General features: G+C 38.3%; 1 protein-coding gene across 1 annotated transcript in view; it reads left to right on the top strand.

The window, feature by feature from the left end:
* Positions 1-12,004, top strand: part of LOC105390053 (leishmanolysin-like peptidase) — a 97,441-nt gene that overhangs the window by 53,006 nt on the left and 32,431 nt on the right. Inside the window, exons 2-4 of the mRNA XM_048624248.1 lie at positions 9,104-9,204; positions 9,924-9,954; positions 11,605-11,687. Of these exons, the coding sequence (XP_048480205.1) occupies positions 9,104-9,204; positions 9,924-9,954; positions 11,605-11,687 (215 nt within the window). The remainder of the gene's footprint in view (positions 1-9,103; positions 9,205-9,923; positions 9,955-11,604; positions 11,688-12,004) is intronic.

Raw genomic sequence — 12,004 nt, 5'->3', positions numbered from 1 at the left:
TAGCCGTGAGCTGCAGCCATATCTGGTTAATATGGTGGATGCTCGATGGTAGGTATTTGTTGAGAAATTCATTCACAATTGTGCGAAAAGTGGGAAATCGTGGTGCAAAATCTTTCTTGGTTTTTTTCCACAAATCTGGCCTTCTTCGTCGAATTTGCTGTATTAAATTTTACATAACCCGCAAATAATACTATTTTCCTACCGTTTGACTTTCTGGCAAGAATTCCGAGTGCACAACACCATAATAGTCAAAGAAAACAGTCAACATGACTTTAAATAACAATGGATAGAAAACAAAAAGGGAAATTCGCCGCGAGTACTAAACACAACTCTGCAAAAAGCGTTTAAAAATGTTGTGATGATTAGATAATTCATTGGCGTATGTGTATCGTTCCTGAAGGAGCAAACTTTAAAGGTGATTAAATAAATTTGGATGAATAACAATATTTTTTTGTTTTATTGGTCTAATAAATATTTCATTTCATTTCAAAAATAGTATATGCATGTGTTTTTTTTATATTAGTATACATCGCTTTATAATAGTTCAAAAAAATTGCTTGCGGCCCGCGACAGCATGACTTGAACGTGTTTGTGGCCCTTATATAAAAAAGGTTGAGTACCAATGGTCTAGACCCTGAGAAAGAACATAGGCTACTTCGCTGGAACAGCTAGTTTGTTATAAAAATGTAAGACAGTTTTGGCTGCTGGTTATTTAGGCAACTAAAAGTCAGAAGTTTGTTCTTCGAAGCCAAAATTCACGCTGTGAATGATAGTTTTCGACTGCTTTAATATAACATTTTTCACTGTAGGTACACAATGCTTTAATTTAATTTTCACTGTAGGTACACAAATCGAAAACCAAAATGGCTTCCATACGCGCATTGCGATTGAGATAATGTATTTTTTGTAAGAGAAGATTCGGAGAGGATGCGATGAATAGCCATGGATCGGAATTGAACAAATGTTGCAAGGGGCGAAGTCCAAGCTTAGCAAGGCAGTTTGAACCTTGCGGATATACACATAGGTTCCATTCTAGGAAGCCAGGTTTATTCGCAGCAGCGGGGTTACTCTATACTGAAGAAAAACGAACGAATGAGAGCTGTCGCGCAATCGGCACGTTTAATACAACATGATTGAATGATGAAATGACGACCGAATGGCGTAGTGGTTAGTGACCCTGACTACTGAGCCGAAGGTCCCGGGTTCGATTCCCGGCTGGGGCAGATATTTGTTTAAACACAGATATTTGTTCTCGGGTCTTGGGTGTTGATATTTATATTTAGTATCTATCTATCTATGTATTTGTGTAGATATATCAGCTGTCCGACACCCATAACACAGGTTCTACCTAGCTTGGGGTCGGATGGCCGTGTGTGAGATGTTCCCACATATTATATTATTATATTATAAATTATAATTTATTATAATTTATAAAAATTGAGTCGTGGCTCGCGCAGAAGCGCTCCAAAACTTTGTTTTTCGTCATACAGAGTGACCCCGCAGGTACCTACACCCCCACAGAGAATAGAATAGGGGGCTAGATTCGTAGTACAGTGCCACAAACTTATCTGTTCCGGTGAGAGCTCACGTAAATGTGTAATATTTCTTAATTCTATAAGATTTTAAGTTTTCCAGTAGTGGTAATTCGCTCTTGTGGTTTCAATAAACCCATTTAATCTATATCAATATATAATTCATTAGTAAGTAATGAGATATGGATCAATTTAGTTCGCTCTCACCGGAACAGATAAGTTTGTGGCACTATACGCGTTTGGAAAAAATATTAATTCTGAAAATCGCACTCACATAGAATAACCAACAGGATTTTCGTAGAATTTACGAACGAGTTCATAACTGAAAAAAGTTTTACAGTTATCGCTGTTTTTACTGCTTTTGTGTTTATGTTTTTTGTTAAACACTTTTTGGATTTATAGTATATATTTTATGTACTGCTCTGTGGTCTAGTGGTAGAAGCTTCGCTTCATGACCCAGAGGTCCTGGGTTCGATTCCCGGGTGGGACCATCAATTTGTGTTTCTAAATTGTGGTTCTAAGTTTGGTTAGGACATAGAAGGCTGATCACCTGTTGTCCGAAACAGTGAAACGATCCATGCTGTCGGATGGGCATGTAAAGCAGTCGGTCCTGCGCCTAGCTCTCTCCAGTCGTGTCGGTCAATCCGTCCCATTGGGTTATGAGAGTGATGGAACAGAGAGTGCTCCTGTGTACTGCGCACACACTTGGGCACTATAATCTACTCCTGCGTAGATGGCTAATCTCAATTGAGATTGGCCGCCGTAGCCGAAATTCGGCTAGGAGGACATTATTATTATTATTATTATATATTTTATGTTATGCAGTTTGGTAGGTACTTTACTTAATACCTACAGTGTGATGTTAAAATGATACTGTGCAACAAGTTGTGCTCTTATACACTCACGGGCAATGAAAAAGTTCCATTGATAAAATCACCAAATTACTCCTAAACGGAAAAAACTAACTTGAAGACTTTTTGATAAATTTTGTATTTTATCACAAAAAAAAAAAAAAAAAACTTGAAGACGCCTTTTGCAATATTTAATTAGGTACGTTTAACAGCGCATCAGAATATTACCAACTTAAAGCGTAAACATTTTGTTCAGTATTCCTATTAAGGGCCACTTGCACCAACATATTAAATCTAGATTTAGTGTTAAATCTCGATTTAGTGTAAAATTTTGTATGGACTGACGTTTCTTAAATCGAGATTTGACACTAAGGGCCCCTTGCACCAACAAATTAAATCTAGATTTAGTGTCAAATGTCGATTTAAGAAACGTCAGTCCATATAAAATTTGACACTAAATCGAGATTTAACACTAAATCTAGAATTAATGTTTCTGCAAGTGGCCCTTAGTGTGGGTTGCACCATTTAACTTTAACTATTACAGACGTCAAATCTCTTGAAGGTTGATCTGTCTCGCCTAGAGATTTGACGTTTGTAATAGTTAAAGTTAAATGGTGCAACCCACCCTTAATCTAGATTTAATAAGTTGGTGCAAGTGGCCCTTAATGTTTAAAAAACTTGGGTCCATTTGGAGTCTGCATTATTAAAGTGGAAGTGTTTCTTTGCCCGTGAGTGTATTAATAATATAACATTATTTTTATGACTTATAGGTACTGACGATGTGCTTCATAAACTTTATTAACAACATTTCTCAGAATACCTTATCTATAAATTAATGGATGCATCTATGAGAAAATAACTCGTGCATGTCTACGTTATCGGTTTGTTAATTATGATGTATTCTCGTGGCACATTAAGGTTAAGACGACCGAATGGCGTAGTGGTTAGTGACCCTGACTACTGAGCCGAAAGTCCCGGGTTCGATTCCCGGCTGGGGCAGATATTTGTTTAAAACACAGATATTTGTACTCGGGTCTTAATGCCCGTAAAATGGCAATAGGCCCCCCCCTATTACATTGGGACTAACATAACACTGGCGAAAAGTGGGTGCAGCAATGCACCTCTGCCTACCCCGCAAGATAGTACATTAGTACAAGGTGTTTGTTTATTTTTTACATTAAGGTCCATAATATACCTACGGCAAAACATATTTTTTTGACAAGTTAACCGATTATCTAGTAGAAGTGGCACGTCATGCTATACACTTTTTTGTTAAGTTAAAAGATAATATAACTTTGAAGTGGCAAAAAAGAGAGCTGTTACAAGTTTGACTTCTATATCCGCCCTTCAGTCTGTCAGTAATTCTTAAAATTGAAATGTTTTCGCCAACATGATTGTGGGTGGCATACATATCTCTTTTGTTGATTGCACATAGTCCACCTCGGGTGTCAGGTTGTCAGTTTGTTAGTACAAACACAGGTTACTGTTTGTCCAACACGGGTTTCTAGGTGTCTCTCTGTTTACTAAATAAACCTAGGTATTTCCTTTATCCATTTCCACTGTTTAGTGCTGACACGATAGTGGAACTAACTCTTGAACTTCGACAGCTGACGTAAACTTATGCATTTTAATTTAAACATTCCTCTGATAATTCTTAATAGATTCCGACAACGCTAACTTTGCAATAAAAATAAGTATATAGTGTTAATATACATACATACATACACGCTCACGCCTGTCTCCCAGAGGGGTAGGCAGAGATTGCGGATTTCCACTGGGCACTATTCTGACACACCTCTTTCGCTTCTTCCACATTCATACATCTGCGCATACATGCTCGTCGATTATATAGGCGTGTGTTAATATGTATACGAATAAATTGTTATTTGTGTTCTGTTTAGTCATTAAAGTAGTATTCTATTCTATAATACATTCTGTGTAAAAAGTATCGGGATTAGATCAATAAAACATAAAATGTTTGTTATACCTACATCCAAATTTATTTTATCACCTTCAGATACGATACACATACGCCAACGAATTATCCAATCATCTCAACATTTTTTTAAACGCGATTAATCGCGACCATTTTAACTTCTGTGTAGATATATCAGCTGTCCGATACCCGTATTTCAAGTCTGCCTAGCTTGATGTTGGATGGCCCAGATGTCCCTACATATTATATTATTATTAATGAAATCGATCATGTGATACAACAACTGCCTGCCTCGTCCCGTGATTCAGCCATCAAACTCATCTGAGTCAATTGAACAGTACAGTAGGCCACCACTGAAGGCCGATAGCCACTTTTCGCTGTACATTTGTACTCACGTGATAGGTCGCGAGCCGTATCGCCGTTTTTGTCTGACTGTCAATGTTTTCAAGCTGCCCGAAGGCCTCTGACTAGTTTAGCTAACCTACACTCACGAGCAATGAAATAGTTCCAGTGACACACACACACACGCACTCACGCCTTGTACTAATGTACTCCCTTGCGGGGTAGGCAGAGGTGCATTGCTGCACCCACTTTTCGCCAGAGTGTTATGTTAGTCCCAATGTAATAGGGGGCGGGCCTATTGCCATTTTTCGGGCACATCCAAGACCCGAGAACAAATATCTGTGTTTAAACAAATATCTGCCCCAGCCGGGAATCGAACCCGGGACCATCGGCTCAGTAGTCAGGGTCACTAACCACTACGCCATTCGGTCGTCCAACCAAATTACTCCTAAACGGAAAAGGCTAGCTTAATGGCGCCGTCTGCAATATAGAAGTACTTTTAACAGCGCATCAAAATAAAAGCAGTACCTCCTAAACAGGTAAACATTATGTTAATTTTTTAAAATTACATTATGAAAAATATATTTTTATCTTTACTAGCTTTTTACCTAATTATTATTATTCGCTCTTCGGCTGCACTTATAAAACGTAATGACAGATCAGTAGGTCTAGTACAGGTTTGATAGTTTGTCGAAAACTATAAAAGTTTACGTTTTCTCGCATTTCATTCATTCATTTCATTTTCATACATTCAGTGGCGCCTCTAATGGAAACTATCATTCAACTTTTGACAGATAATGTATGCAGATGGCAGGAGAAAACGTTAACTTTTTTCGTTTTCATAAAAAGCAAAACCCGTACTAGAGGGACAGTATAGTTCTCGATTTTGCCGTAAGACTTCAGTGGTGGCGCGGACGACGAAAACCATAGACTAACCCCCTTATTCATAGAGAAGTTACAACACGTTTTAACTAATAAACTGTTTTGTCCCTCTCCGACAAAGAACAATTTGTTCTTTGACAGAAAGGGACAAAACAGTTTATTAGTTAAAACGTATTGTAACTTTTCTATGAATAAGGGGGTTAGTATATACTAGCGTATAGACGAACTGACAGCTCGATAAAGCGTGACCAATTTTGATTTTTCCGTGTGTGCATTAGCTAGTGATGTACCTCTTTACTTTGGAGGACCATCGATAAGTTAGTGAAGTTCGATGTTCGACCCTTGGAGAGAGTTGTTCCATAGACTGTTGTTGTCCAGATTATAAATTTGACATAAGTAGTTTAAACACACACACACACACACACACACACACACACACACACACACGCACTCACGCCTTGTACTAATGTACTCCCTTGCGGGGTAGGCAGAGGTGCATTGCTGCACCCACTTTTCGCCAGAGTGTTATGTTAGTCCCAATGTAATAGGGGGCGGACCTATTGCCATTTTACGGGCACATCCAAGACCCGAGAACAAATATCTGTGTTTAAACAAATATCTGCCCCAGTCGAAAATCGAACCCGGGACCATCGGCTCGCTATTGTTATTATTGGATTCGCTATCCTTTTCTATCTTGCCAAATTTCCGTAAGGGATTTTCTTCTCCCTCGCTCACTTTGTTGGTCTATACGCTAGTATATACCTACTAAGTCTATGACGCAAACTAACTAGGTATGGGATGTTTAACACGAGTTTTAATTCAAAGGGAATGTTCAACGTAGGCACACCTGATACTGGCTATTTGACGTCAATTGGTAAAGTAAGGCCTGGGTCTCCTATTTACGCCGTAGGTCGCGTCCAGAGTCACGCCGTAGGCCGCGTCACGATGCTCACTACATCTACGCGCCAACGTCGGCGTGTGAGGGAGACCGCATCAGTACATTTCTATAGTGAGCATCGTGACGCGGCCTACGGCGTGACGCTGGTCGCGACCCACGGCGTAAATAGGAGACCCAGGCCTAAGCCGAAAGGAGCTGACGTCTTGTTCTGAACATCTTTTGTTCTACGACTTACAAAATTCGTATATGTAGTGTTTATGTAGTGTATTATACTCTTGCACCACAACTACCTCTAATCCTATTTTTTAATTTATATAACTCTCTTCCATCCAAAGGTTGTCTGGTAGAGATTGCTATAAGCAATAAGGCCGCCTTTTTGTACTGTTGTTATTTTTAAGTTTTATTTTGTATTGATTCTGTTTTTTTTTGGTGCAAATAAAGAGGATTGTATTGTATTGTATTGTATTGTAAAATTCGCGGTTTCAATCAAAAGGACATATTTCAAGATATTGGTACGGAACCCTGTGGGTAAGTCCGAATCGCACTTGGCCGGTTTCCATCAATCTAGGATTAACAAAACACGTTTCTCTTCTTCCATCTCAATTAATGGAAAATAAACAGAAATAGCAATTAATTAACTTTGATTACTCTCACTTGGGTAAATAAAGTGAAGGAGATACATTTTGACCTTACAATAATTTTATACCTTATCAGCCGGCTAAAATGGATAGGCTGTTCATCGTCATACTGCTGATATTATTAACCCGGACGGAAAAGAGGAGTGTTATAAGTTTCACGTATCTGTGTGTGTGTATCTGTTTGTGGTACCGTAACTCCCAAACAGTTGCTCCGATTTACGATTACTTATTTTTGCGCTAGGTATAGCTAATGTTATCCCGAGTGTTCTTAGCCATATTTTATCGAAATCGGCTTAGCCGTTCAAAAGTTATGCGACTTTTAGTTTATCTCAAATGTAGAGTGATCCCCTTGGTTACTAAGGGCATGTTTCACAATGTCTCGATAATGGCTACCCGTCGGATAAAATTCGTGCTGTCACACTCTGTCATTATGTTTTAGACAGTGACAGCATATATTTAATCCCACAGGTAGCCATTAAGCAGACATTGTGAAACAGGCCCTAAATCTAGACAGCGTGCGTTTTGAAGCGTGTGCCAAACGCCCCGCATAAAGTTAGTTTATTTACTTCTATGAATGCCCCGGTTTGCCAGGTTATCCGTCAGAGGACTAAGGCTACCGACATAGCTGTCAAAATATGCAAGCTAAAGTGGCAGTGGGCTGGTCATATCTGCCGAAGAACCGATAACCGTTGGGGCAGACGAGTTCTCGAGTGGAGACCACGAACAGGCAAACGCAGCGTGGGACGCCCTCCTACCCGCTGGACTGACGACCTTAGGCGGGTGGCGGGTAGTGGTTGGATGAGGAAGGCCGAGGACCGAGTGTTGTGGCTAGGGTTTCGTTCCCGTCTTCCCGGGAATTCCCGGGAAATTTGTCCTTCCCGATACCGGGAAAAAATAGAATTCCCGGGAATTCCCGGGTTTGATTTTTAATCGATTCTATGCTATATTTTCATCTTTATTTATCTGTTTCTCCTACCTTAAACCAAAAAAATGATCGGCAGGCTTGTCGTCTACGATCAGAAACTCGGTTTTGTTGTAAATTATTGGAAAATCATACTCATACGTGTTATTAATTTAGCGCAGCTGCATTGCAAAGACAAATGACTCATCTACTTCACCTTGTTTCACCTCTTCCTGATTCAATATTTTCATCTTTATTTACCTTTGTTATTGTTTAACTTACAATTAAGAAAAACAAATGATTTGGCATGTTCAAGAAATCATTATAATTTTGGTTGTTAATTTATCTGACTGTTGCTTTTTTCTACCTATACGAGTGATAAAAGTATATTTGATTTAATTGTAAGTGTTTTAATAGACTTTTTATATCAAAAAATAGCAAAACCAAGGATTTAAAATAAATTTCCGTTTCCCGGGAATTCCCGGGAAATCTTGAATAAAATTCCCGTTTCCCGGGAACAGAAAAAGGTCGGGAAAAACGAAACCCTAGTTGTGGCGCTCCTTGGGAGAGGCCTATGTCCAGCAGTGGATGATTATTGGCTGATGATGATGAATGCCCCAGACCGGCAACCCCTGTATGTACTTACACTTGTCCAAAATTAATAATGCACATGCAGATCTTCAGACCCGAATCATTAAATCGTAAGAGCCTTAAAAAAACATTTGCATATTGCACCTTGTTCGAAAGAAATAGGAGTCAATATCATGTGTCACATAATCGGAAACGACCGATCTGTCAAAGATTTCTATGCGCATTATCAATTTTGGAGCACTGTACTTGATAATATAGCCTATACCTACCTCGTGTTGATGACTGAGGTCACTTTATACGGGCCAGCTGAAAACCAGTGCTGTGGCCTTATTGTCTATAGCACATGCTGAGCCGGTGCCTTTTTGACGCTCTGGACAGCGAACTCTTGTTTTATTGTTTGTTTTTTACTATCTATAATAATATTTTTCTGTTGTTTTGTATTATTTCCTGTATCTGTTGTTCATTTCAGCGTGTCAAAATAACCTTTTATTTATTTATTTGTACCTAATAAATTTTATGTTTTTGTCCTCAGGTAATAACGAATGTGCACATAGAGCCTGCCCACAGGGTGAAAAAGAGGAGCATCGACCAGCCGCTGAGAATCAGCATATTCTACGATCACTCTGTATATAGGTAAGTGAGTTTAAAGTCTGTTTTTTTATCTCAGATACTAAATTGACAGATTCTGAACGGTTCATCAACAGCCGATTGTCCCGCGATTGAGTGACGTATCGTTCTATTGGTGGGACAAGCGACTGTTGATGAACCGTTCAGAATATGTCAATTTAGTATCTGAGATAAAAAAACAGACTTAAGAAAGAAACTACATATATGAAAACTAGCTGTTCCCGCGAGCTTCGCTTCGCCTTAAAAAGTTTTCCCGTGGGAATTCCGGGATAAAAAGTAGCCTATGTTCTTTCTCAGGGTCTAGACTATATGTATACCAAATTTCATTCAAATCCATTCAGTAGTTTTGGCGTGAAAGAGTAACAGACAGACAGACACAGTTACTTTCGCATTTATAATATTAGTTAGGATGGCGAATAACTTTTTATCCTACTCTAATCGGAGGGCTGTCAACTAAAAGCTCACTTACACCATGCAAGCCCTGTGATTTTGTTGTGCCCTATACAGGGTGTTGCAAAAATGGTATACGAAACCGAAAGGGGGCGACTCAGGGGATCAATCTGAACAACTTTTGTTTTATAATTTTTGGAACTTCAACTCAAATACATATTTTACAACACCCTGTATTATTAGGGGGGCTAATCGTATTTTTTTCCGTCCTATTTATTTTCCCTTTAATTAAATCTCGTCTTGATAATAAATATAAATAATGTTTTCTTTTACAGATTAGAGGCGACGAAATTCGACCTAATTAATGTAAGTAATTCTGGCATTTTCCATAGAGTAATTTATTTGTCTTTCAATTAATTCATCCATTCTAGTGTGAAGTGAAGTGATCTAGACTTAATTAAGGAACATGTCGCCTGACGACACGATTATACAGGGTGTTAATTCATGTATTTACAAAGCTTATAATCTATTACATATTTATTTATTTATTCATGCTTTTATTGCACAACTTACAAAAGTAGATGTACAATCAGATGGACTTAATGCTAAGAGTATTCTCTACCAGTAAGGTAGGTTCAGGAGCAGAAAGTAGGGAAGTGAAAAAAAATAACAAATTCATAATTACTTCATAAGAATTATTAAACTTGCACTAACATGCAAGTATTACGAAAAAAAAACTGAAAAAGTCATATACATTACATAGTTAATAATAATAGTAAAGCCGGTTACAATTTTTCCTTTAATTCTTTGCTTCTCTCTAGTATACGCGTTTTGCCATTTACTCGTATGAAAACGAAAAAGGTTTAGGTTTTGTTATGTCATCTGCATACATTCTGTGTCAAAAGATTCACGATAGTTTCCGCTAAAGGTGCCACTTTGTATGTCAGAAAATAATATATACCTAGGTCCTAGGTATAATGTAATATTTCTCACTAAATATTTATGACTAAGTGTCTCGAATTACAACATTCTTCCATTTCAAATTATAGATACTTAATAAATAATATTAAATTTATCTGCATACCAAATCCCAGTATTACAAAATTTAATTTTACTAAGAAGAATTGTTATTCCGAAGCCTTAGATGAACAATATATCTACTAACAAGGTGTGTCAAGTACTAAAACAAAGCAAAAAATTGTCCGCATTTTTTTTACTGTCAAACAGTTTATAGTTCAACCTAATGACAACTATTGTATACCAATGAACAAAGTCACAAATCTTCTAACCAAACTACACTCACGGGCAATTGTCACCGAATTGAGAACCTCCTCCTTTTTTTTAAGTCGGTTAAAAATGGTCCACTGAGAAAATCACCAAGTTACTCCTAAATGGAAAAGGCCAGCTTAATGACGCCTTCTGGAACATTGAAGTACATTTCACAGAGCATCAGGATATTACCATGTAACAACGGTAATTTTGTTATTTTTTTTAAATAAATGATTGAAAACCGAATTTGACGACCGAATGGCGTAGTGGTTAGTGACCTGACTACTGAGCCGATGGTCCCGGGTTCGATTCCCGGCTGGGGCAGATATTTGTTTAAAGACAGATATTTGTACTCGGGTCTTAGGTGTTGATATTTATGTTTAGTATCTATCTATCTATGTATTTGTGTAGATATATCAGCTGTCCGACACCCATAACACAGGTTCTGCCTAGCTTGGGGTCGGATGGCCGTGTGTGAGATGTCCCCACATATTTATTATTTATTTATATTTAAAAAATTGGGGACTTTTGATGTCAGCATTTTGTGAGTGGAACCTTTTCATTGCCCGTGAGTGTAATACAAAATAGGAGCTCATTGGTGGAAGTGGGGTGTTATTTGTCACTACGCTTACCATCTAGTTCGTATACTGAAATCTAAGGCCTTTGTCGAAACTAAGCTGAGCGGAAAATTGTTTAGTAAATAATTTGTGAGTAAATAAAATTAATGTTTGTTTATTTTACTTTTAGAACACAATTCTGCCTGAGGCGGTCAAGTTCTGGGAGCAAGCGCTAAAAGTGAGGAAAACTGGGGGCCCTATACGACTGAACAGGTAAGCATAAGCATATATACAGGGTGTTGCGAAAAGGGTACACTAAGAGACCCCGCACACTGCAGACTTTTAGTCGGCCGATAGTTTGGTCGGGTTGGGTTGCCAGCGCGCACACTGGACCAACTAAGGTTGGTAGTGAGTGCGCAGACAGAGTTCACAACAGTCGGCCGATTGCTCTGACTAAATCGCTCAAAAAAGCAAGTCTTGTGGTCTGTCTCAAGCACCTAATTACTTTCCATACTCAAATTCCAATGGAAAACTTTTTAAGCAAAGCTAACAGGAAAAGTTGTTATTTTTGTTTTTAAATATACATTTAT

The sequence above is a fragment of the Plutella xylostella genome, chromosome 11, assembly GCF_932276165.1.
Source record: "Plutella xylostella chromosome 11, ilPluXylo3.1, whole genome shotgun sequence".
Taxonomy (NCBI): Eukaryota; Metazoa; Arthropoda; class Insecta; order Lepidoptera; family Plutellidae; genus Plutella; species Plutella xylostella.
The sequence above is the reverse complement of the archived record's forward strand: the minus strand, read 5'-3'. Positions and strand labels throughout refer to the sequence as shown.